The sequence below is a fragment of the Sceloporus undulatus genome, chromosome 10 (assembly GCF_019175285.1).
Source record: "Sceloporus undulatus isolate JIND9_A2432 ecotype Alabama chromosome 10, SceUnd_v1.1, whole genome shotgun sequence".
Taxonomy (NCBI): Eukaryota; Metazoa; Chordata; class Lepidosauria; order Squamata; family Phrynosomatidae; genus Sceloporus; species Sceloporus undulatus.
Window position 1 is genome coordinate 13,169,654 of NC_056531.1, and position 20,244 is coordinate 13,189,897.

Here is a 20,244-nt window from a genome sequence, read left to right on the forward strand (position 1 = left end):
ACAGATTCTGGTGAAACGTCGGGAAGAAACTCTTCTAGAACATGGCCACAGAGCCCCCAAAACCCACAATAAACTATGGATGCTGGCCATGGAAGACTTCAACTTCATTTTAATAAAGTGAACCAAAGGCCAATCCAACAGTTCTGTTGCCTGCTATTAAAGTTAAACTCTATTGAGTTTGCAGCCCAAGAAGGTGTTGGCTGGAAGAAGCATCTGGCCAGCAGCTCGATTTCCTAGAAGCTGTATTGAGAAGGATATGTTTTGGTTCTGTGTCATACAACCTGCAGTGACTTGCTGCTGGACTCCATTGTCAGATGCTGCGTACCCCAAGCCCTCATTTTGTATCTGGGAATCGAAATCAAATGTTGAAGGTGGGTTACTGAAGGCAAAGGTTGCTGACTCCAGTTGTAGCGTTGGAAAACCAATGCCTAAATAAAGAGCATTTGTTTCCTGCTAGATGTAGTGACAGCCTGTTGAAAAAGTTACAAGAAGAATTTAATTCCCATAGGTTCCTTACTTATTGTGTTTGTAAAGGAATGCTGTTCAGAGGCCTTCTTGTTACTTCTCAGGTTTCGTCTAACCCAGAGCTGTATTCCTGCAAGTCGAGGGACGGCTGTCTGTTTGTAGCTGACAGAGCAGTGCTTCTGCTTGATGATATTTGTCAGTCTCTTCGGATGTTTATTCAGTTTGGTGAGTTTACAGGCAGGAAAAGGAATTATGTCGGTGTTCCCTGAGTAATGTCAGGACTTACATGATATTTTATGGACGTTTCAGAGACTGAGGTGGATGTTGTTGGCTTGTGTCAAGAAGGGCAGTTCCTTGTGGCTGGGGAGAGAAGTGGCAAGCTACATCTTATCCATGTACCGTCACAGCAAACCCTGTTAACAAACGTATGTCAAATTTCTTGTTTTTCTGACTTTTAAAACCTACCATTTCAGAAGTGCGACTGCGTTTTGATGTAATGGTAAAGCACCCTGTTGTTTACATAGCCTCCTGTTCTATGTGAGCTAGGCCAAGTACGTAAATGCCCTGGAACCATCAAACCAATTGAACTTACCATGCAGAGTTTGATGCTGCTTTTTTTCCTGATGTCCACTTCGCTGGAGATGCTGATGGCTGGACATAAGGAACTTATGAATTTGATGCCTGTATTCCAGAGCGTGGAAGTGTTTTTTGGCCTATAATTCCCAGAATGCTTAGGCCACCTGGGGGATTCTGGCTGTTCTACTCTGAAAGTAACTTTTCTGAAGATGTGAAATGAGCTCTAGGTATGGCATGTGGTTGAAATGCTTTCACACTATAATATAGGGCATAAATGCGCTAAAGGCACCAGATCGCTTCTGACCTTGGAAGCTATGCAGGTTGCTGTCGGTGATATTTCAGTGGAAGGAACTGGCAAAAGCACCTCTGAGGATTCTTCACCTAAGAAAACCCTATGAGAGATGTATGGGGTCGCCATAAGTGAACAGGCGACTTGAAGACACACACACACACATGCACAAACATTCTAACTCTCACAAATATATAATGTATATTTTCTCATAGAATTTATAAAATTTAGGGTTAAAACAATGTGTTATCCCCATAAATTAAATTTATCTTTGATAAACTGCACTTGTTACTGATTATTTCTGTGAATTTGTGTTTAGGTATTAGTTCAAGAATCTTCAAACAGCAGAACTTATTTGAACCTTATTCTGGAGAAAGACATTTCTGATGGAGGTAAGATATCTTGCAAGTAACTAAGACGTGCGATTTTTAAATTTGCTGTTCCAAGGTAGCATTTTAATCATCAGTCTTAAAATCTCATTTGCAACTGGTATACTCCACTGCCTTTATCTTTCCTTTGATGTGCATGTACTTAGTCAGAGACGACAGTAAGTCTATCTGCCTGCCTTGTTGGTATTTGGAGTGGCCCAGCATGAATATTCTTAGGCTGACTTTGACATCTATTGAGAAACTCTGTTAGGAAGACTGCTGGCATTTTGAACTTTTTTTGTTTGTTATTTTATAGGTACTTACCATGCATTTATTCTCACAAACAGTGGATTCTTTTGTATTATGAACCTCCCATTTGCCAAAACTCAGGAAGGTAAGACAACATTGATTTTAAAGTAAAACATAATGTCCAGTCATTGCATGGATTATGAGATGGTGTCCTCTGTAATAAAATCCTTTGTATCAGTTTCTTTATCTTGCTGGTGATAACAATGAATATTATCCTGGATTTATTTAGTTTGAATGCTATTGATATGATAGCTATTTGTCTTGCTTTGCTGCTTAATAAATGTATGACCAGCAGAGAGTTTACAGGCATTTGCTTTCTTTTCTAAATCAGTGATGGCCGTGGTTAAATAAGGGGGAATGCTTTTTTAAAGATACAGAGTTCTTATCACTCTTTTTAATTTTGTACAGCAATTGGCAAGATGGACATCAGCACTGCAAAGAAGGTAACCAGGAATTTGTACAAGTGTTATAGCTTGTGTTTTGATTTTAATACAGTTTGGCTATGATTTGGAGTCCCTTAGTCCTTTTGAGGTTATCGGGGTGCAGTTCTTTTGTTGCTCCTTCATTGTTGTTGTTTTAATTTACCAAATGCATATCATATTGTTCCCATTCTGTGGTAGATACTAGCCAGAGTAATTACTCTTCCCACTTGCTTCTGAGACAAGTCTAGACAAATAATCCAGTCTTTACCACTTTTCTTGAAATCTTGAACTACCCTTTGCAAAGAAAACAGAAATTTATGAATGACTGTGTGTGTGTCTTACAGCTCCAAGGCCAGATGGAAACTTGTTTTATTTCAACAGAAGCCTATCATACCATTGGCTGCCTTACCGCTTTGACTAAGCACACAGCAGACAAATTCACTCTGATAATAGGGGTAAATAAGAGTGTTGTTTGAATGCTTTTATTGGTGAATTTCCTATGGGTTAATCTAGAGCAACTGAACTGGTTTTAAGATAGTCCCAAATGATTTAGCTTTTAGGAATTCCCACCAGATCTCTGTTCAGAAGGTCACACAGGCTATCTTGCACACAGGTGTCTGCTGTAGGGTGAGCCTCAAACTACATCTTATGGTAAATCTATAACTTCCACCAGAAACAGTAGGCCTGTCGCTTCTGTCCTCCCACCGCATTCTCCTGTAATATGTAGGGATGCAAAATGTCTTGTGTTATGTGTGTTTCCCTTTTTCCATCCACTTTATTGCCAGCTTGCTTGCAGAGGCAGGGAAACCCACAACATCACAGGATTCTCTTATGTTGAACATCCTCAGATCAGAGGTGGGCAACTTGTGTCCCTTCAGTTGTTTTTGGGCTGGAGTCTTCCACCACTGGTTAAACTGGTTAGGGCTGATGGGGATGGGAGATGCAGTCCACAAGTTGCCCACCATTCCTTAGAAGTTAGGGGACAGAAGGAGAAATTGAAGTAATACCTAGTTTCAGCCAAAATGTATGTGTATTGGGAAACCATCACTCTGTGGTTTCCCAGCACAAGGATGCTGTGTAAACATCCTACGCATGAGCGTGTGATGATGGGTTCCAACTATTCTCTGCTCTCTGCTAACATCATATTGGATCCATGTCCAAGAAGTTAGGCTTTCCCCCCCCCCCCCAAACTTGAAGCTACACTTGAGGCTACAGGTCTCTTTAGTACAACACAATTATAACACTTTGGTACCAGTTTAATTGCCATGACTCCATCCTGTGGGATTGTGAAATCGTTTCATGAGATATTTAGAATTCTCTGCCACAGACCCCTAGTGCTACAATTCCCAGGATTTTGTAGGAGGCAGCCATGGCAGTTAAAATAGTCTCAAATTGTGTAGTGTGAAAAAGACCAGTCTCCTATGATTTGAAATGTGTTTGCACCACTGGGTGGCAGTCATCCTCATTTTAGTAGGAATTGAACGTCTTGTTACTAAAATGCCTCTCTTTAATATTGCTGTTTATGTTATATTACATGGGAATATACAAAGTGAAATTTAAAATCCATAATATAGGCAATAAAATAAATGTCTTGGGGTTCATAGCTTAAAGAAGTAACCCTAAACACACTTAATTGAAGTAAATCCTCCTCTGAGTTAGGAGAATCGTAAATCTGTTATGACGCAAATGTGTGTTTCTGATACGCCTGTTTCTTAAAGGGTGTAGGTGACTGTGTGATGTCCGTGTGGGAAGTGAATCCTAATAAAAAGCAGATATCCCTTGAAAATGTTGTCGATTCAACAATGATTAGAGGTATGTTCTCCTTGGTGCAAGCATCTTGAATAACTCTCCACAATTTAGTTTTGAATTTGATGAAAGGGACTAAGATAACAGAATGCCATAAGGAAGGGGAGGGAACCCATGTAAGAGAAGGGTGTCGAGATTTTGAACAACAACAACTAATAATTGGTTCCATTCATTATGTATTTGTATTTATGCTCATGCTTTCAAGCCACCTATTGACTTATGACAACCCTGTGAGTTTCATGGTATTTTCTTAGGCAAGGAATACTCAGAGGTGGTTTTAGCAGTTTCTTCCTCTGAAATATAGCCTACAGCAGCAGGTATTCATTGGTGGTCTCCTCTCTAAGTACTAACCAGGCCCGATTCTGCTTCGCATCCAAGATCAGACAGGATGTTGTGCCTTCAGAGTACTTATCTGTATGATACTTTCTGTCCTCTAGTAAGGCAGTTGTCCTTGTCCTCAAAATCCTTGTAAGCCGCCTTGAATTTCATGCTGGGAGAAAGGTAGCATATAAATTAAAGAAAGAAATGAAAACGCTTTTCAAGCAAACTTTGTTCAAAATGTTTCTGTCTCAGTTTTATTTTATTTGGTTTATTTGTTGTTTTGCAGCTGCAAAGAGGCTACAGGTTGTTGACAGCTTATTGTTTATCTTGGATAGTGAGGCAAGTATATTTCAATTGGATTTATTTTGTTATCTAATTGTAGCTTCTCCTTGAAGTTAATGCCACATTAGTTCAATAGACCTATTTGGGCAGTTCTGTTTCGGGCTAAACGGGGGATATGAATTAGCCTTTTCCTTGCACACAGCTCCTTGGGACAAGCCATGGTTAATCGACACAGCTTGCAACCATAGTTTTCCATTTTGTCTGGAACTGGAATCTATAATTAAAGATTCAAGACAAGCCAGGATGTTAAAGCAACATAATGGTTTAATATCCTGGTTTGTTCTGTAGCTAATAACTGTGATTTCCTGTTTCAGACAAGACAGTTTTGGCTTTTATACTTATTTACAGGAATGTATATACCACACACACCTTCCTGGACAGACAGTGAAACTAGGAGCCATTGTCATGGACTTCTTTGTCACAGGGACAGTTGTTTGAAAATGTATAGTTGTGACTTGTGGATCCTTGCTTGACTAATAACTTTCAAAAACTGGCTAGCTGGTAGGAGATATTTAAGACAAACAGCCAAAGGTAATGGGACTTGGCTATACTAACTTGGGCGCTAGCATGATATTTCTGTTCTTCTTTCTGATAGAACGTTTTGTCGTTGTGGAATGTTTACTACCTTACTGTGATTTGGGACGGCCTTCTGGTTGATGTTGAAGAATTCCTTCTGACTTCAGAATCAGATTTTTCAGGAACTGCAGGGTAAACTAGATTATTAATCCTGTAATTTCAGAGAAGTATGCACTGTTCTGTCACTACAGAAGAGATCTTCCCCTGCAACCTTCCCAGATCTAATGCCCTACTTTTCTTGGGAGCCTGTACTCAATCACTTTAGAATCAGAGTTTGGAAAAGTGACTTTTTGGGATGACGTATCCCAGATTTTCCCTAGGCCATGTCGGTTGGAGGGCTTCACAGAGCAGTAGTCCAGAAAAGTACCTTTTCCAAGCTCTGTTCACACTGAACGCAAAGGTGCACAGTGTCCAAAAAGCAACCCATTCAAGCTCCACTTTCCAGGGGTCTGTGCAAAATGTAGACCCTTTTTTCTGCATACACCTAGCCTTTCTCAGGGAGAATCATTTTGCTAATACTGGAATAATGTTAAATTCTAGTAGCTTATAACTGCTTGTTTGACACAGTTTTTCTTTTTGTTTAGACAGGGGATTGCCAATCTTAAACTGGTTGTTTTGACAAAACCTGGAAACAGCAAACAGGTATTGACTTTTTGTTTTTCTAAGGACCTCCTTCTGCCTAATAAAACCTGCCAAACAAGACTTTAAGCCCCACTTTTCATTTCTTGTGATTTTCTTAATTGTTCCATTTTATTATAGATGCGGAACATCATGATTTTTTCACTGCCTGCTATGCACCAGCTCTACTCTTTGGAAGTAACACATGTTTCTTCTCTGGTTCAAAGTGGAATAAATACTGTAGGTTTATTTCTCTGTTCTTTACTCACAAGTAAACTAGGGAGAGATGATGTGAAAGGCAGGAGAAAAAAAGGACAGGAGTGGATAAAAGGCAGCTCAGGCTGAGTCCAGCCAGCTCTTGAGCTTTCCAGTCTCCCTGGACTGTCCTGTTTCTGGCCTGTCAAAAACATGCATTTGCCTCTTGGAAATTTCCAAGAGTAGGAATTCACCTTTTAAACAGGATGCAAGTTTCCCTTGCACTCCTTAATGTAAGAAATACATGTTTTTCAAAACCAGAAGTGGATTTCTGGACATTTCTTTGCCATTGGCTGTTTAGTGGGCTTGATGGAGCTTTAGGCCAAAGCATCTGAAGAGCCAAAGGTTTCTCACTGTACTTCAAGGCTTCTGTTTGGAAAGGGAGGCTGAGAAGATTCTGTCACAAAGAACAATATTTGAGAGATTCAGTAATACAGATACTGACCAGAACAATAAAATGGCCATAATTTCTAGCAAAATATTTTTCTCTCTCTCTAAAAACTGTGTCTCTTACAGGATACGATATACTTTATCGAAGGAGTATATGAAAATGAACAAAAGTAAGCTTGTACTAAAATTGACAGATCTCTTACTCATTTATTTTGAATGGTCCCAACAGTTTTGTTTTTTAACCAGGAATTTGTTTTTAGGTCTTCAGACACGTCAATTTCCTTTCTGGTAATGAGATGCTTAACAGAAGCCTTACCTGAAAACAGGTAAGCATGCATCTGTATGTCTTGTTTGCTGCTACAGTTCAGGTGTAAAAGTTTCTTCTTTAGGTGAAGTTGAACCGTAGTTGAAAATGCAGATGCAGGGAGTCACAGTCAGAATTGTAAGTAATATGCTTCTTGCCTAGCTAATTTTCAACCGTTTTATTGGCGATACTGAAGAATAAAAATCATATTCAGAGTTGAACAGCTCTTACATTCTCTGAAGATGCGAGACACAGATGCTGGCAAAGCGTCAGGAATAAACTCTTCTAGTACATGGCCACATGAACCGAAAACTCACAAAAAACTATGAATGCCGGCCATGAAAGCCTTCAACTTCACAACTCTTACTAGACTTTGTTAATAATTTTTAGATAGGAGATCATGAGATAATCGCACTTCCTTTTTTTCCTCTCTTCTTAGACTTAGCCATCTACTTCACAAAAAGGAGATTGTTAGATAACCACACTTCATTTTATCTCTTTTCTTAGGCTGAGCCGTTTACTTCACAAGCACAAATTTACCGAGGCTGAGAGTTTTGCTATTCAGTTTGGATTGGACACTGAGGTATGCTGTCTGCAAACTATACCCTGTACCTTATTGCCAGCTGCAGAGATGATGCTGGTAGCTATTTGCATGTCTGTATTCTAACAAGACAGCTGTTGCATTTATTCTGAAGCTAATAAATAGCTCCCCACTCCACTCTGGGTGGGAACAACATTTGTATTTTAAATGAGAAATAATGTACTTTCCCCCATGGATCTTGTGTCTTAACAGCTTGTTTACAAAGTGAAATTGAGCTCTATTTTGGAGAGATTGGTTTCAGAATCTGCTAAGGAAGATGAGCAGTTGGCCTGTTTGAAACTTGTGGCTGAAGCTAAAGAAACCTTAAATAAAATAAAGGTATGCACTTACTCTGTATTTCCTTTGCTTATATGTCTGATCAACATATTTGGAAGGTAGGACATTCTTGTTATCTTTCTTTTTCTCTTCCTTTCCAATAGGATAAGCAGTTTGTGGCTGAGTATTGCATCAATACCCCCTGGCCAACCTATGAAACTGCTCAGGAAATGTTGGACTATACTCAAAGCAGGGTAGGTTTCAATAGGTGCTTTTGTGTACTTTGCCTAGGGCCTAAGCTACTATAACTCCAGCCATGTCTATAATGTTCATGCAGCCTGTTTTGACTGGTGCTTATAATTCTTTGGTTAAGATGCTTGCATTGGACTCTTTGAGACCTCAGACATGCCATGCCCACTGGACTGCAAATTAATGTAGTATTTCATGTGCTCATTTCAGTACCTGAAGAACAATGATGCGACTGCCACCATGCTTTTGGTTGGGGATTCAGCGCTTTTTACAGAGGTAACAAAACTAAACTCGTGCTGAATTTGTTACTACTGGATTGGGCTATGGGATGAACGGCTTGAAGGAGCATCTTGGGCTACTCATTTCGAGTGCCATTCTAGATTCTAGCCAGTTTGTCCCATTTGCAGGATCACTCTTACCGATTTCAAGGTCTAAAACAGGTGATAGGTCCCAGTGGGGGCAAACTGGTCTTTTTTCATGGGGTTTTCTCCAAACTAAAATGGGGGGCATCCCTCTGGCGTGGCATGTTGCCTGGGGTTTCTGGAAGCTATACTCCAAAAACAAATTTTCCAAGCTCTGAGGAATCCCATAGGGAAGGACCTGCTCCTGGTAACCCAAGTCTTATCACATGTAGTGAAGACTCAGTTGATGATTCTGAAAAATATGCATGTCTGCTGGTTTGCTTCTCAGCTGGCTTGAATGTTTACTACAGATCTTTCTTGCAAAATAAATCTTTTGGTCCTTATTTAGGTACTGCGGGCACAAGCAAAACTAACTACTTTTTATGGAGCATTTGGACCAGAGAAGTTCAGGTTGAACTCTTTCATTTTGTGTGTGTATGGGTGTGTGCATTCATATTCTGCTTTCCCCACCCACTTTACCAGATTGTGCTTCTAGAAAGGTAAAAAGTGAGGCTTGGACATTTTAGCACCTCCCATGACGATGAAAGAGGCATTTCTATGATAGGTTGTATGCACCAATGTGCAGACTTTCAGGGTTATTCAAATAACAATTTGGGTGCACTTTCAACATTCATTGATTGATTCATTCAACTTACTACCCTTTCTCATAAGACCTTAGTGCAGCTAGTATTTGTGAACCAAGTAGCATCCAAGCCTCACCTGGACAGCAGCTGAACACTGCAATACCAAGCAGACAGCCTTGCTGTCAGTGCTTCTCAAAGGGATTCCCATTACTAGACCATCTAATGCTGTGCTCTTTCATAGAGGACAGTTTCCAACAGCCAGAAACAGCCAGTGATCTAATGAAGCTAGAGGCTTTCTAAAACTCCCAATCAGAAATATTTCAGATGTGAGAAACCATTCTGAAAAAGTAATAGGCAGGTGATAGTCGTGCAAAGAGTAATCAATACTTTTTAATTGGAAATGTTCAAAATCAATACCATGTACATATATAGAAATAGGTTTAGCAGGCTGAAAGCTTTACTGCTGCATCTACCTCTACTAGGTCAAAAGGAATACTAAAATTAACCAATAATAGTGTTGGATCCAGCTTTAGCTTAGAGAAGACCTACTGAAATTGATGGGGTATAAATTGGTTAGCTCCAATCCAGAATCTCTCTGCCATATCTAGAGTCAAATGAGCATGTTAAAAGCACATATAACATGAAAAAACTCGGTACATTTTAGTATATGGTCATGAAAGTTTGGAAAAAGTTTGGTTGTTATGCTATTTCATCAAACCTGCTCATTGAAGATAAGGTAATCCTAATACAGTGGTACCCCGGGATACGAAATGATCGCGTTACGAAATTTCCGGGATACGAAAAAGTCAGATTGGCAAAAACTGTTTCGGCTTACGAAAGATTTTTCGGGTTACGAAATTCTTTTCGGCGCGAAATTCAAATGCTATAGGCTTCCAGCGCTAACGGAAAGCTATTTCGGGTTATGAAATTTCCGCGTTACGAAGGGAATGGCGGAACGAATTAATTTCGTAACCCGAGGTACCACTGTATACAGTATAGGTGTGTAATGGCTGTGTCCTTTAAACCTTTAAGAAAGTCTTAATTAATGGGCTCCATAATAAACTTGATATTCATTTATTTTGTGTAACATCTAATCCAAACGTCTACAATATTACAGAACCAAATTCAATTGGGGAGGAAGAACCCTCTAAAAATATCACTTTGTTTCAGTACTGTACCTTGTTTCCATGCTTGGAATGTATTTCACTTGGGCCACAGTCCAATATCTAACCATTGCTCTCCTAGTGGAACGGCTTGGCTTGAATTTCTGCACAATGAGGACATCTTCAGGGACATCCTTCTACAGCTAAAAGAAGACAATCTTTCCTCTGCACAGTACCTCTGGCTAAGACATCAGGTAACTTGCTTGGGATGTACACTATTCATCTTTCCAGTAGCTTGTGAGTGAATGGAGGACCACACAAACAGATGGGGCTGCATGTGGCCCATGTGTTGCTCATCCCTAGGTTATGAGAATATCTCTTTGCTCCTTTCCAGGCTGACTTTGAAAATAACTTTGATGTGAAGATGCTGGATGAACTGCTGAGCACAATCTCTGTTACCACTTCCCTTAAAGAACTGTGCCTGTGGCTGGGGAATATTGTCATTCCTTTCGTAAGACGAGTTTTACCTCAAGGAGAGGTAAGATCTTGGGGAAGATTAGAGGGATTTTTGTGAGGTTGCTAGTAGCGATCACTGGTGAGTAGTCAGGCAAGTATATAAGTTACGGGTTATTTGGGATGTTTTTTTAGCCATAATAATGGTGGACGTTGCCGGGTTGAACAGTGCTATTTATGAAAGCTGCAACACATTTGTCCAGATAAAGCATATAAGTATTAAAAGGTATGTTTACTTTGGTTTAAGAAGAATTTTAGGAGTGTAAGGGGTGGACTAGCTGAAATGTTTAAAATTTCCGGCTTGAGGCCCCATGTACTACAGTATTTCTGTTTTGGTCAAAACAATCAGTTTCTTATTAATTCTTTCTGACTTGTCTGGATTTGTTTTGAATTGCACTTATTATTTTGCAAGAAGCCGAGAGACAGGGTATACAAGTTTAAAATGATCAATTTTCCTGCCCATTTCATTTTAATAGTATGTGGAGGATATATTAGCATTTTGCTGTGAGCAATGGAACACCAAAGAGCTGTGATCTACTGATCATAAGAAGAACTGTAATCTGCCAATCATAAGCAATTTTGCTTGACCTAGTGGGGATTTCCATTTTTGTCTGTTTTACAACCATTAAGCCATAAAATGAACATGTTTATATGCAAGCGAAGGAAGGCATCTCTTTTTCGTGTGAGTCACATGTAATCTCATGGTCCCCTTCTGAGTGTACATGGTGCTACAGTATGCTCAAGTTTAAGTAGATGTTTGGAAGTCTAAGCAATCTTTCCTCCAAGACGCTGATGCTGATGATGAACAACTCTATTTTTAGTGTCTTTTCCCTGAAATTGGGACTCAAGATGAGTTGGGAATTAGGACTAATGATGATGTTTCTTTAAAATGCAACCTGGTTTGATGCTTACTTTCTAGAAAAGAATAGCAAAGTGGCTGGAACAAGGGGCACGAAATCTTGAGTTAACTGATAAGGTAAAGTATAGCAATTCTCTTGGGAAAAAAATATTCCATTTCATTTTGGTTTTGCATCTCCCCAGAAATGTCATAAATGTGTCCTTTTTCAAAACAGGCCAATTGGCCGGAAAATGGGCTTGAAATGGCACAGGTGTTTTTTACCAGTCAAGGTGAAGTTGGATTGGCTTCTTCCTGGCGTTGGGTTCCTTTGGTAAGTATTCTTCTGTCATAAAAGACATTCCAGAGACATAGAAAAGCAGAATGAGAGAGGCAGAGCACATATCTTTATTGTGAGCCACCTTGGGTCCCTCCCTCTTGCTGTTTTTGCTATATCAAAAGAGTGGCTCAATGAGAGTGTTGACTCAAGAAAATGTCACCCTTGGTTTGTATTTCAGAAAGACAAAGATGATGAGATCTGTAGTCTGTCAGACTTGGTCACTACTTTACAAGGCTTGGTGGATCTCTACAGGAAGTACAACTGTAGGCTGGCCCTCTGCGACTTTGAAAAGGTGTGAGAAATTACAGCATCAAAACATGAGGGTTGTGCATGCATGCATGTTTGCATGCACATGTGCCAGTATTCTCTGAGATGCAACTGGTGGAACCAATTTGCATGTGTAGCTAGACTGTTGGACTTGGATTGGAAGATGTCACATCTGAATCCAATCCAAGAGTTTGTTCTTGTGTACTTTCAAGTTGATTCCAATTTGTGGTGACCGTATCCTAGGCGTTCTTGGCAAAATTCCTTCATAGGAAATTTGTCCTGACCTTCCTCTGAGACAGAGAGTGTGATTTTGCCCACAGTCACCCAGTGGGTTTTCTTGAGTGAGGCAGGATTCGAATGCTGGTCTCCTGGAATTGTAGTCCAACTCTCAAATACATTAGATCACACAGGCTTTCATGAATGGGGCTTGTTTGTCACCACTGGTGTAAATCCATTTCAGTTCAACAGGTCTGCTCTTTCTGGGACTAAAATTAGGTTTTACCTTGGCTTTGAACCCTTGTTTGTCATGAAAGACAGTGATCTACCTTAACATGGCCATACCTTTTCAGCCAAACCTGTCTAGAGAGATATTGTGAAGATCAAATGGTGTGAATCCTCCATATGCCATGTTGATATCCTCCAGATGTTTTGGGTTCCAATTACTATCAACCTCTGGTAACATGGCCAGGAGTCAGGGATCATGAAAACTGTAGTCCAAGAACATCTGGAGGACAACCAGTTACCCACCCTTTGGAAGAAAGCTGGGATATATAGTATGTGAGAAAGTGACGTCCCCCTTCTGTTCTAGAAATCAAAGTTGGTGTTGGTGGACACAGTTAGTGGCTGCATCTACACTGCAGAAGTAATCCAGGTTGATACCTCTTTAACTGCCATGGCTCAGTGCTATGAAATCCTGGGTGTTGTAGTTTGTTGTGGCACCAGAGCTCTCTGACAGAATATCCCACAAAGCTACAGTTTCCAGAACTCTATTGAGTCATGGCAGTTAAAGTGCTGTCAAACTGGATTATTTCTGCAATGTGGCTGCACTTAGTGACTTTTGAGTGATAACGAAGCCTTTAGAGAAGTAGATCCATTGCCAAATGCTCTTTGTACATTTTACAGTGATCTTTCTTTGTTTGCTTTTTGGTTGCTTACTGCCTTCTAGGGAAATGCAAATACAATAGTGTTTCGTATGTTTGATAAAGTTCTGGCACCTGAACTTGTTCCAGTAATTTTAGAGAAGTATATTGGACCGTACATCTGCCATCATAATCTACAAAAGGATGAAATTCTCTTGCTGTACATAAAGGTATCTTTTTCCTCTTCTCGAGCAAAAGAAAAACTTTGTTGTGTCATGAAATAACTAAGGATGCTATCTAATAGTTTCTGTTCACTTGTCCAAATCCAGAGGCTTTATAGTGTTTAAGGAATAAAAATAGTAGATGATAAGTGTTCCCCACTTGAGATACTAACATTGTAATCTTATACATATTCACTCTGAAACCATGTCCTCTGGATTCAGTGAGGTTTATCCCATGGGTCTGCATAGAACTGCCTAAAAAGTGCAATATAATCCAGAAGAAGAATACGAAAGCACTTGTTGTTGGTTTAAAGATTTACTTTCATGTATGGAATATTTCTGCTACAGTAGCACAGCTATGTGTTCCTTTTGAATAATATTTCTTAAAACACTGTTTAGGACTTGCTGCAGAGGTATTCTAAATGGTCAACATCTGTCTTTGACACTACATGGGAAGCAAAGGCCATCGCTGTCTTGGGCTGTATGTCGGACATAGATGTGAGTATGATGGAATAAATCTGCCAAAGATCATCTCCAAAGTCAGGATGACAAATGGCCAGAGCAGTGACGGAAGACATGCTAGTGGCCCATCATTTGCAGAGATTTTCTTTTCTTTGTAGCTGATCATTGAAGGAGTGCTGGCAATAATACATGGTGCTGTGGTTCCCTGGAGTCCAGGGCTAGAGCAGCTGGTGCAGCAATACTTGCACATGGATCACACCAAGTAAGAGAACAGATACACACATGTTCCTGAATCATACTAACTGACCTGAGTACATTTTTCTTGGTACTTTTATGATTTTATTATCTTTGTTAAATTGGGAGTTAGAAGGCCAGAAACTGAGAAAGATTGCTTCTTGGATTACAGTGCCCAAAATTCTTAATGGGTGGATTAACTGCAGAACGGGACGTAACTTTGTGGCTTGATCCTGTTAGGGTGATACTGGTTTAGCTGTTTTGCCATAAACTTTTATTTAAGCTGTGGTCATCTGTCTCATCTGTCACAATTTGTAATACCAGCCACACCATATTGCAGGGCAAAGCTGCTACAAGAAGGCTACCAGCTGATGGAAATGAAGAAACTTTTGCGGAGCTATGGAATAAGAGATACCAACCTCTTAAATGACAGGCAGTTAATACGGGTAAGTGACCAGTTTGCCTTGTGCCTAATATGTCGGTTGAGGATTGTGTGTTTGCTATAACCTCTGATAAACATGTGTGTCTAAGGCACAAGAGTGTTCTGATGTCTCTGTTTTCCAGATGCTAGTAAAGTACATTCTTAAGCAAGACACTCCTTCTTCTTTGGAGGATGCTTTGAAAATAGTAAATGCATATATGCTGCCCACTGCTGAAGTCTATCTCTGGAGGATTATGGACCTTATTGACAAAGAAAAGGTGTGAATATTCTTAAAACTGTGCATTAACCTCTGAAATATCAAAATCATGTATTTTTAAATTGTATTAGGTACTCTGTGTGTTCTGCTGCATCTAGTTGTATTGACATTGGCATGTTTTAGCTATTGGGGGAGAGGGCAGCAGTGGATATGATCCACGCATGAACACGTTCCTATATAGCTTGGTTGTAGAGCGCATACTAGGGCCAGTAAACCCCTTGACTCAATGGATCAAATCTCCCAGTGATTTAGGGGGTCTTCTTTAGTTGGGACTAACTATTGGATTTAGGCTTATGCTCCTGTGCACTGACTTCTAAAGAAGCACTCAGCTAGTACTCCATGATCAAGGGCAGGAAGATGAAAAAGAAGCAGGAGGATGAAAATGTTGTTGGACTTACACAGTTTCTCTGAGGCATTTATATATATATATTTTTTCTGGATTTCTACCACACTAGTCTTTTATTGTTTGTAACATAAAGCAAAATCAAACCCTTCTCCCATACCCATTTTAGCACTGGCCACAGGAGCTTTATTGATCACGTTTATGTACCAGTTATGGGCTATACCCAGAATGACAATACTTTGCACGTTCTTGCAGGGGGAGGATGTCATAAGCTTACTCAAGTCTCTGCCTCCTGCTGAAGCTGTGGAAGCTGCAGAGAGGACTGTGATGTGGGGAAAACTGGAACTGGAAAAAGAAATGTTTGCCAGCGAAGAAGAAGTAAGCTCTCTCAAACAAACTGTACTGGTACATAGTCTAAAACAAGAAGCAGCACTATAATGGTTATATATAAGTTAGGGTGGGTTTGTTTTGGCCTTCCGCACCAGTCCCAGCCAATGGTGAGGAATGATGGGAGTTGCTGTCCAGCAACAATGGGAGTACCAAAATTTGCCCTGTATGGGTTTAAACAGTGTATTAAGAATGAGGAACATTTTTTTTGTGTTGAATGTCTTGAATGCTGTATTCCTTCAGGGATGATTTTTCCTAGGTCCGTTTGCTAGAATAGCCAGAACTAGGAGTAATGGAGTCTCCAAAGTAGGCTGAGGTTCCCATGTAGCTCTGAAACCATACTGTTCCCCATCTCTGGTGTGTGTCAGGGTTTGTTGTGTGCCTTGAAGTATTCTCTGAGTCATCTGTCACGTTGCCTTGCATCACATTTTGGGAGAAAGGCGGGATATAAATCCAATAAATCAGTCCATCATTCATGGTGTTTTCTTTAGAAGATTTCTTGAGAAGAGGTTTGTCATTGCCTGCCTCTCAGGCTGAGACACACTTGACTAAGGTTGCCCAGTGGTTTTTTGTGGCTGAGTGGGGATCTGAACCCTTGTTAACATAGTGTTTGTCACCATTTTCTTTGTTTTCCCCATTCCACCGCTACTGCCAGCAGAAGGCACAGCTATACTTGAAAAAAGGCCTTGTGGAAGTCCTCAGATTTCTGCTTAGTCACCTGAAAGGTAAATCTTGCATTGTTTGAATTACTTACTCTTTAGGTTAATTCTGACAAGCAGTTCAATAACCACTCTTATTTTCCTCCTCTTTTGGAGGATAGAAAATCTTGGGAAGAAAGAAGACTGCGAAGCTGATTTAAACCTGTTTAAAACTCTGAGAGCCTTGCAGGTGAGGTTTGCAATTGCTTCCAAAAACATATAAAGAGGTTCATTTGTGCAGTGTATGGTGAAGTAAATGTAATTACTGTATGTTTTGTTTGAAAGGGGAATTGCTTCTCTTGGAGGCTTCCAAGGATGAGAATTCTCATTTGGGATGGTGGTTGTTGTGGTTGTTGTGTCCCTGGGGCATCTAGGGGGATCCGAGAGAGGCCCTGGAAGCTGTCTATAGCTCATTCTTGGATGCTTCTAACTGCTGATGTAGGTTCAACCCTAGCTATTCCCCTTTTAAAGGATCTCTGACTTCAAGGAATGCTGGAATCCATCAAGAGTCACTGTCAGTCAGTAGATATCCCAACACTTCCCAACAAACAGCTTCCAGTTTCCACAGACGCTTTGTGTGAAGCTGCTCATCCCACAACATCTCACTCTCATGCTTTTTCTTCTATCCCCTTTCTTAACCTTCTTGTTCAGGATAATTTTGACATCTGCATATCTCCCAAAGATTATGAGAACCCATCACTGATGTCTCAGCTCCTCGAAGAGAAGATTGAAACCTATGATGCTGTGACGTTTAAAAAACCACAAGAAAAGGAGACACAAGAAAAGGAGACATGTTTGGAGGACGGTGGGTTAAAGAGGAAAGGGATGACCCAACAAAGACTTTACAGACTGGGTCAGCTCCTGCAAAGAACAGAGCATGAGATGGGAACAGAGTTGGTGCTGAGAGCATTGGATACTGGAAACGTTAACAAAGCGCTCCACATATGCAGGTTAGGGGGAAAAAGTTGGGTTTGACCTTACATTTTATCATTCAGGATAAAGTCTGGAAATGTGCATGCTATACTGATAACCTTGACTGACTTGGGTTTATTTTGGAATTACATGCACCTTTTATTTACCTTTCTTTTTCCTTTCTTTTTAAATCAAATTCATTTAGGGATTTTTATGACTATCATAGCAATGAACAAACAGGAAGGTTGCTGTTCTTAGCTTGTCAAAAGCTCTGTCACATACTGGGTTCTGACAGTCCGATAGTTGGGCCAAAAGGATTAAATCTTCCAGCGGTGATCCACGAAATGGCATGTCAAGCTGTGACGCTCTGCAGTCCGGGTAAATAGGAGTAATTCTTAACTGATCCTGAGTAACTGTCTTAATGAAAAATGGCTTCTAGGATAGCAGCCCACTGAGGAAGTAGAGGTCACATCTGCTTACCTATAGGGTAGTTAACAATGTCACAAAAAAATTATATTGTTGGTCTCCTTATGTGTAAATTCTGCGGTGAAAGTATACCCACAGTAGAAGTTGTCTGCACACTGCTGGCTGTTAACAATATATTTTTCACTATCAGAAACGTGAAACCATCACTCTTTCTTACAGATCTTCTCTTAGATGCATTAGAGCTTTGTAAATATACCTCCTTTGCCCATGAACTTTCTGGAAAGTGCCACATTGAAGACACTGCATTTATATTGAAGGTAATGCAGAACCCATTTTTACTCAGAAATAAGCGTCGCTGGTTTTCGTAGGGCTTCCAAAGGAGCTGCCAAGAGGAGTTGTTCAACAGTGGAACATGCCTTGGAGTGCAGTGGGGTCTCCTCCTTGGGAAGTTTTTAAACAGAGGCTGGATGGTCATCTGTTGGGAGGGCTTTGATGGTGTCTTCCTCCACCGCAGGGGGTTGGACTAGATGGCCATTGGGGTCTCTTTCTTTGATTCTAGAGAAGGACATAGGATTGTAGCCTTATTCATGCATTTTAAAACCCAGAAGGCTAAAGGAGTCTCTGGTCCATGCCAGATGGAGCAAATATGTTGGGAGGTTGCTGGATATTGCAGTACTTTCTAGGCTGCTATGGACAGCAGTATGGGCCGTCCCATGTCTTGGCTCCCGGACTTCCTTCGCTCTTCTTCTCCTGGTCTTTTGACAAAAGGGAGTTCCTCCTTTGTTTAGGAGATGTCTTCTGGAGCTGAGAAAGACCTTTATCCAGATTGGGCATTGGATGAGTTTTTCACTGAAGATGGAGCTGTGCTGGACCCTTTAACTGTACTCCCTCCTGCATATGAAATTACTTCTGCCATTGTGCCTCTGAAAGGTAACTTGTTTCTTGCCTCCGCTTAGATGTACACTCCTTCCTCATTTTTAATTTGCCCATATCTTAGTACATCTATAGTAGGTACTATTGGAGAGAACCTTCTGTACTGCTTTGTTTCCCTCCACTTCCCCATACCTTCATTATTCCCTTCTTTTGTCCTTTTCCTTTGTGTCTCTTTTAGATTGTAAGTTCCTCAGTAGGATCATACCTGTTTTTTTAAAGTGTCATGTACATTGTACGTAGGTGAGGGTAAACAATATTCCTCTTCTCTCCCCAGCCTTTTTATCTGTTTATACAGTATTCAAAAATGTATTAATCCATGGATCTGTAACCAGGTTTTGATTGGAATGCAACATTAGCTACATTTGTGCTACATGCCTTAGTAGAGGGAAACAGTAATGTAAACTGCTGGCGATGTGCTAAAGGATTTTGCTGAAGCATACAGGGTTTTTTTGTCTGTTTTTTGCAGAACTGAACATTTATCCTCTGGACTCTACCAGTTTGACACATAGCTCATTTGAACAAGGTATTGCACGAGCAAACAATTATATCTATGGCAAGAAAAATATACCTTTTCAGTTAGAAACAACAAACTAAGGGATAGTGTTTCTCAGTGCTGTAAAATCACCGTTTGGAATATTAGTAAAGAGTGCCAAATTCGTCAAAATTTAAATTAGAGGATCTGATTCAGTTTGTGCTATATTATGAAACGGATTTGTTTCCAGGCACAATTCAAAGTGCTGGTCCTGACCTATAGAGGCCTATACAGCTTAGGTCTAGACCAGTGATGGTGAACTTTTTAGAGGCTGAGTGCACAAACTGCAACCCAAAACCCACTTATTTATTGCAAAGTGCCATGTCCCTCTGGCTTTCTAGTAACAAACTCTGGCAAACTCTGTGCTGGGGTGACGGCACAAGTGCCCACAGAGAAGGCTCTGAGTGCCACCCCTGGCACATGTGCCATAGGTTCACCATCACTGGTCTAGACTATCTGAAAGACCATATCTCAACATTGTGGCTATGTGCACCTGGTTGCACAGTCGAATGCTTGATGTTTGTTAGCCTTAGTTACAAGGCTGATGCTCATGCCCTACAGATCCCAAAGCCTTCCCTGTCACAGCATCCTATAACTGTTTTGTTTTTCCTGTAGGAAAGAACCTGTGTGTCTTGTGTATGCATCCTATCACTGTCCTGCTCAATAACCTACAAGAATGTAGTCAATATGAGCTGGCCTTGAAACTAATCACCACCTCTTCAGGGTCCTTGTTTCAACACATGACTGCAAGCTTGGCTGCAAAGGTATGACATGAAACATAAGGAGAGCTTATTTCCATGAGGTGTTCTTTAGGCCTGTCTTAGGACCAAAGTCACAGAGCTTGTAAACCTTAAATCCCTTGGACTACACCTCCGAGAATTCAGGCTAGAGGATTCTGGAAATTATGGTCCGAGTCTGAATTCCAATTGCTAGTCCCAACTAGAGTGCATCTCTTGAATAATGAACACGTTTAATTAATTTTTTAGATCTGGTGTATCTGGGATTAGCAGTTGAATTCAGAACTGGAAAACTATTCAAGTGCTGCAGAAGTGGGATGACACCACTTATTCAATTGGCAGTTGCGCATAACGTTTTTCTAACTGAATAACGGGCCCTTTGTTAACGCTTTC

General features: G+C 40.4%; 1 protein-coding gene across 5 annotated transcripts in view; it reads left to right on the forward strand.

Annotated features, from left to right (window-relative positions):
- The window catches only part of KNTC1 (kinetochore associated 1), a 39,547-nt gene that overhangs the window by 1,662 nt on the left and 17,641 nt on the right, over positions 1 to 20,244 (forward strand). For 3 of the 5 annotated variants that reach the window (XM_042442174.1, XM_042442176.1, XM_042442175.1), the window contains exons 3-39: positions 570 to 690; positions 775 to 890; positions 1,650 to 1,722; positions 2,015 to 2,092; positions 2,416 to 2,450; positions 2,774 to 2,884; positions 4,148 to 4,241; positions 4,843 to 4,895; positions 5,494 to 5,606; positions 6,059 to 6,116; positions 6,234 to 6,332; positions 6,864 to 6,907; positions 6,998 to 7,063; positions 7,549 to 7,624; positions 7,835 to 7,960; positions 8,062 to 8,151; positions 8,357 to 8,422; positions 8,897 to 8,988; positions 10,377 to 10,488; positions 10,629 to 10,772; positions 11,667 to 11,723; positions 11,821 to 11,916; positions 12,101 to 12,214; positions 13,355 to 13,498; positions 13,889 to 13,987; positions 14,110 to 14,213; positions 14,526 to 14,631; positions 14,750 to 14,884; positions 15,482 to 15,604; positions 16,269 to 16,338; positions 16,434 to 16,501; positions 16,963 to 17,261; positions 17,429 to 17,601; positions 17,869 to 17,966; positions 18,438 to 18,579; positions 19,049 to 19,105; positions 19,730 to 19,878. In XM_042442174.1, the coding sequence (XP_042298108.1) occupies positions 570 to 690; positions 775 to 890; positions 1,650 to 1,722; positions 2,015 to 2,092; positions 2,416 to 2,450; positions 2,774 to 2,884; positions 4,148 to 4,241; positions 4,843 to 4,895; positions 5,494 to 5,606; positions 6,059 to 6,116; positions 6,234 to 6,332; positions 6,864 to 6,907; positions 6,998 to 7,063; positions 7,549 to 7,624; positions 7,835 to 7,960; positions 8,062 to 8,151; positions 8,357 to 8,422; positions 8,897 to 8,988; positions 10,377 to 10,488; positions 10,629 to 10,772; positions 11,667 to 11,723; positions 11,821 to 11,916; positions 12,101 to 12,214; positions 13,355 to 13,498; positions 13,889 to 13,987; positions 14,110 to 14,213; positions 14,526 to 14,631; positions 14,750 to 14,884; positions 15,482 to 15,604; positions 16,269 to 16,338; positions 16,434 to 16,501; positions 16,963 to 17,261; positions 17,429 to 17,601; positions 17,869 to 17,966; positions 18,438 to 18,579; positions 19,049 to 19,105; positions 19,730 to 19,878 (3,801 nt within the window). The remainder of the gene's footprint in view (positions 1 to 569; positions 691 to 774; positions 891 to 1,649; positions 1,723 to 2,014; positions 2,093 to 2,415; positions 2,451 to 2,773; positions 2,885 to 4,147; positions 4,242 to 4,842; positions 4,896 to 5,493; positions 5,607 to 6,058; positions 6,117 to 6,233; positions 6,333 to 6,863; positions 6,908 to 6,997; positions 7,064 to 7,548; positions 7,625 to 7,834; positions 7,961 to 8,061; positions 8,152 to 8,356; positions 8,423 to 8,896; positions 8,989 to 10,376; positions 10,489 to 10,628; positions 10,773 to 11,666; positions 11,724 to 11,820; positions 11,917 to 12,100; positions 12,215 to 13,354; positions 13,499 to 13,888; positions 13,988 to 14,109; positions 14,214 to 14,525; positions 14,632 to 14,749; positions 14,885 to 15,481; positions 15,605 to 16,268; positions 16,339 to 16,433; positions 16,502 to 16,962; positions 17,262 to 17,428; positions 17,602 to 17,868; positions 17,967 to 18,437; positions 18,580 to 19,048; positions 19,106 to 19,729; positions 19,879 to 20,244) is intronic. The other 2 variants (XM_042442177.1, XM_042442178.1) reach the window with 2 other exon arrangements.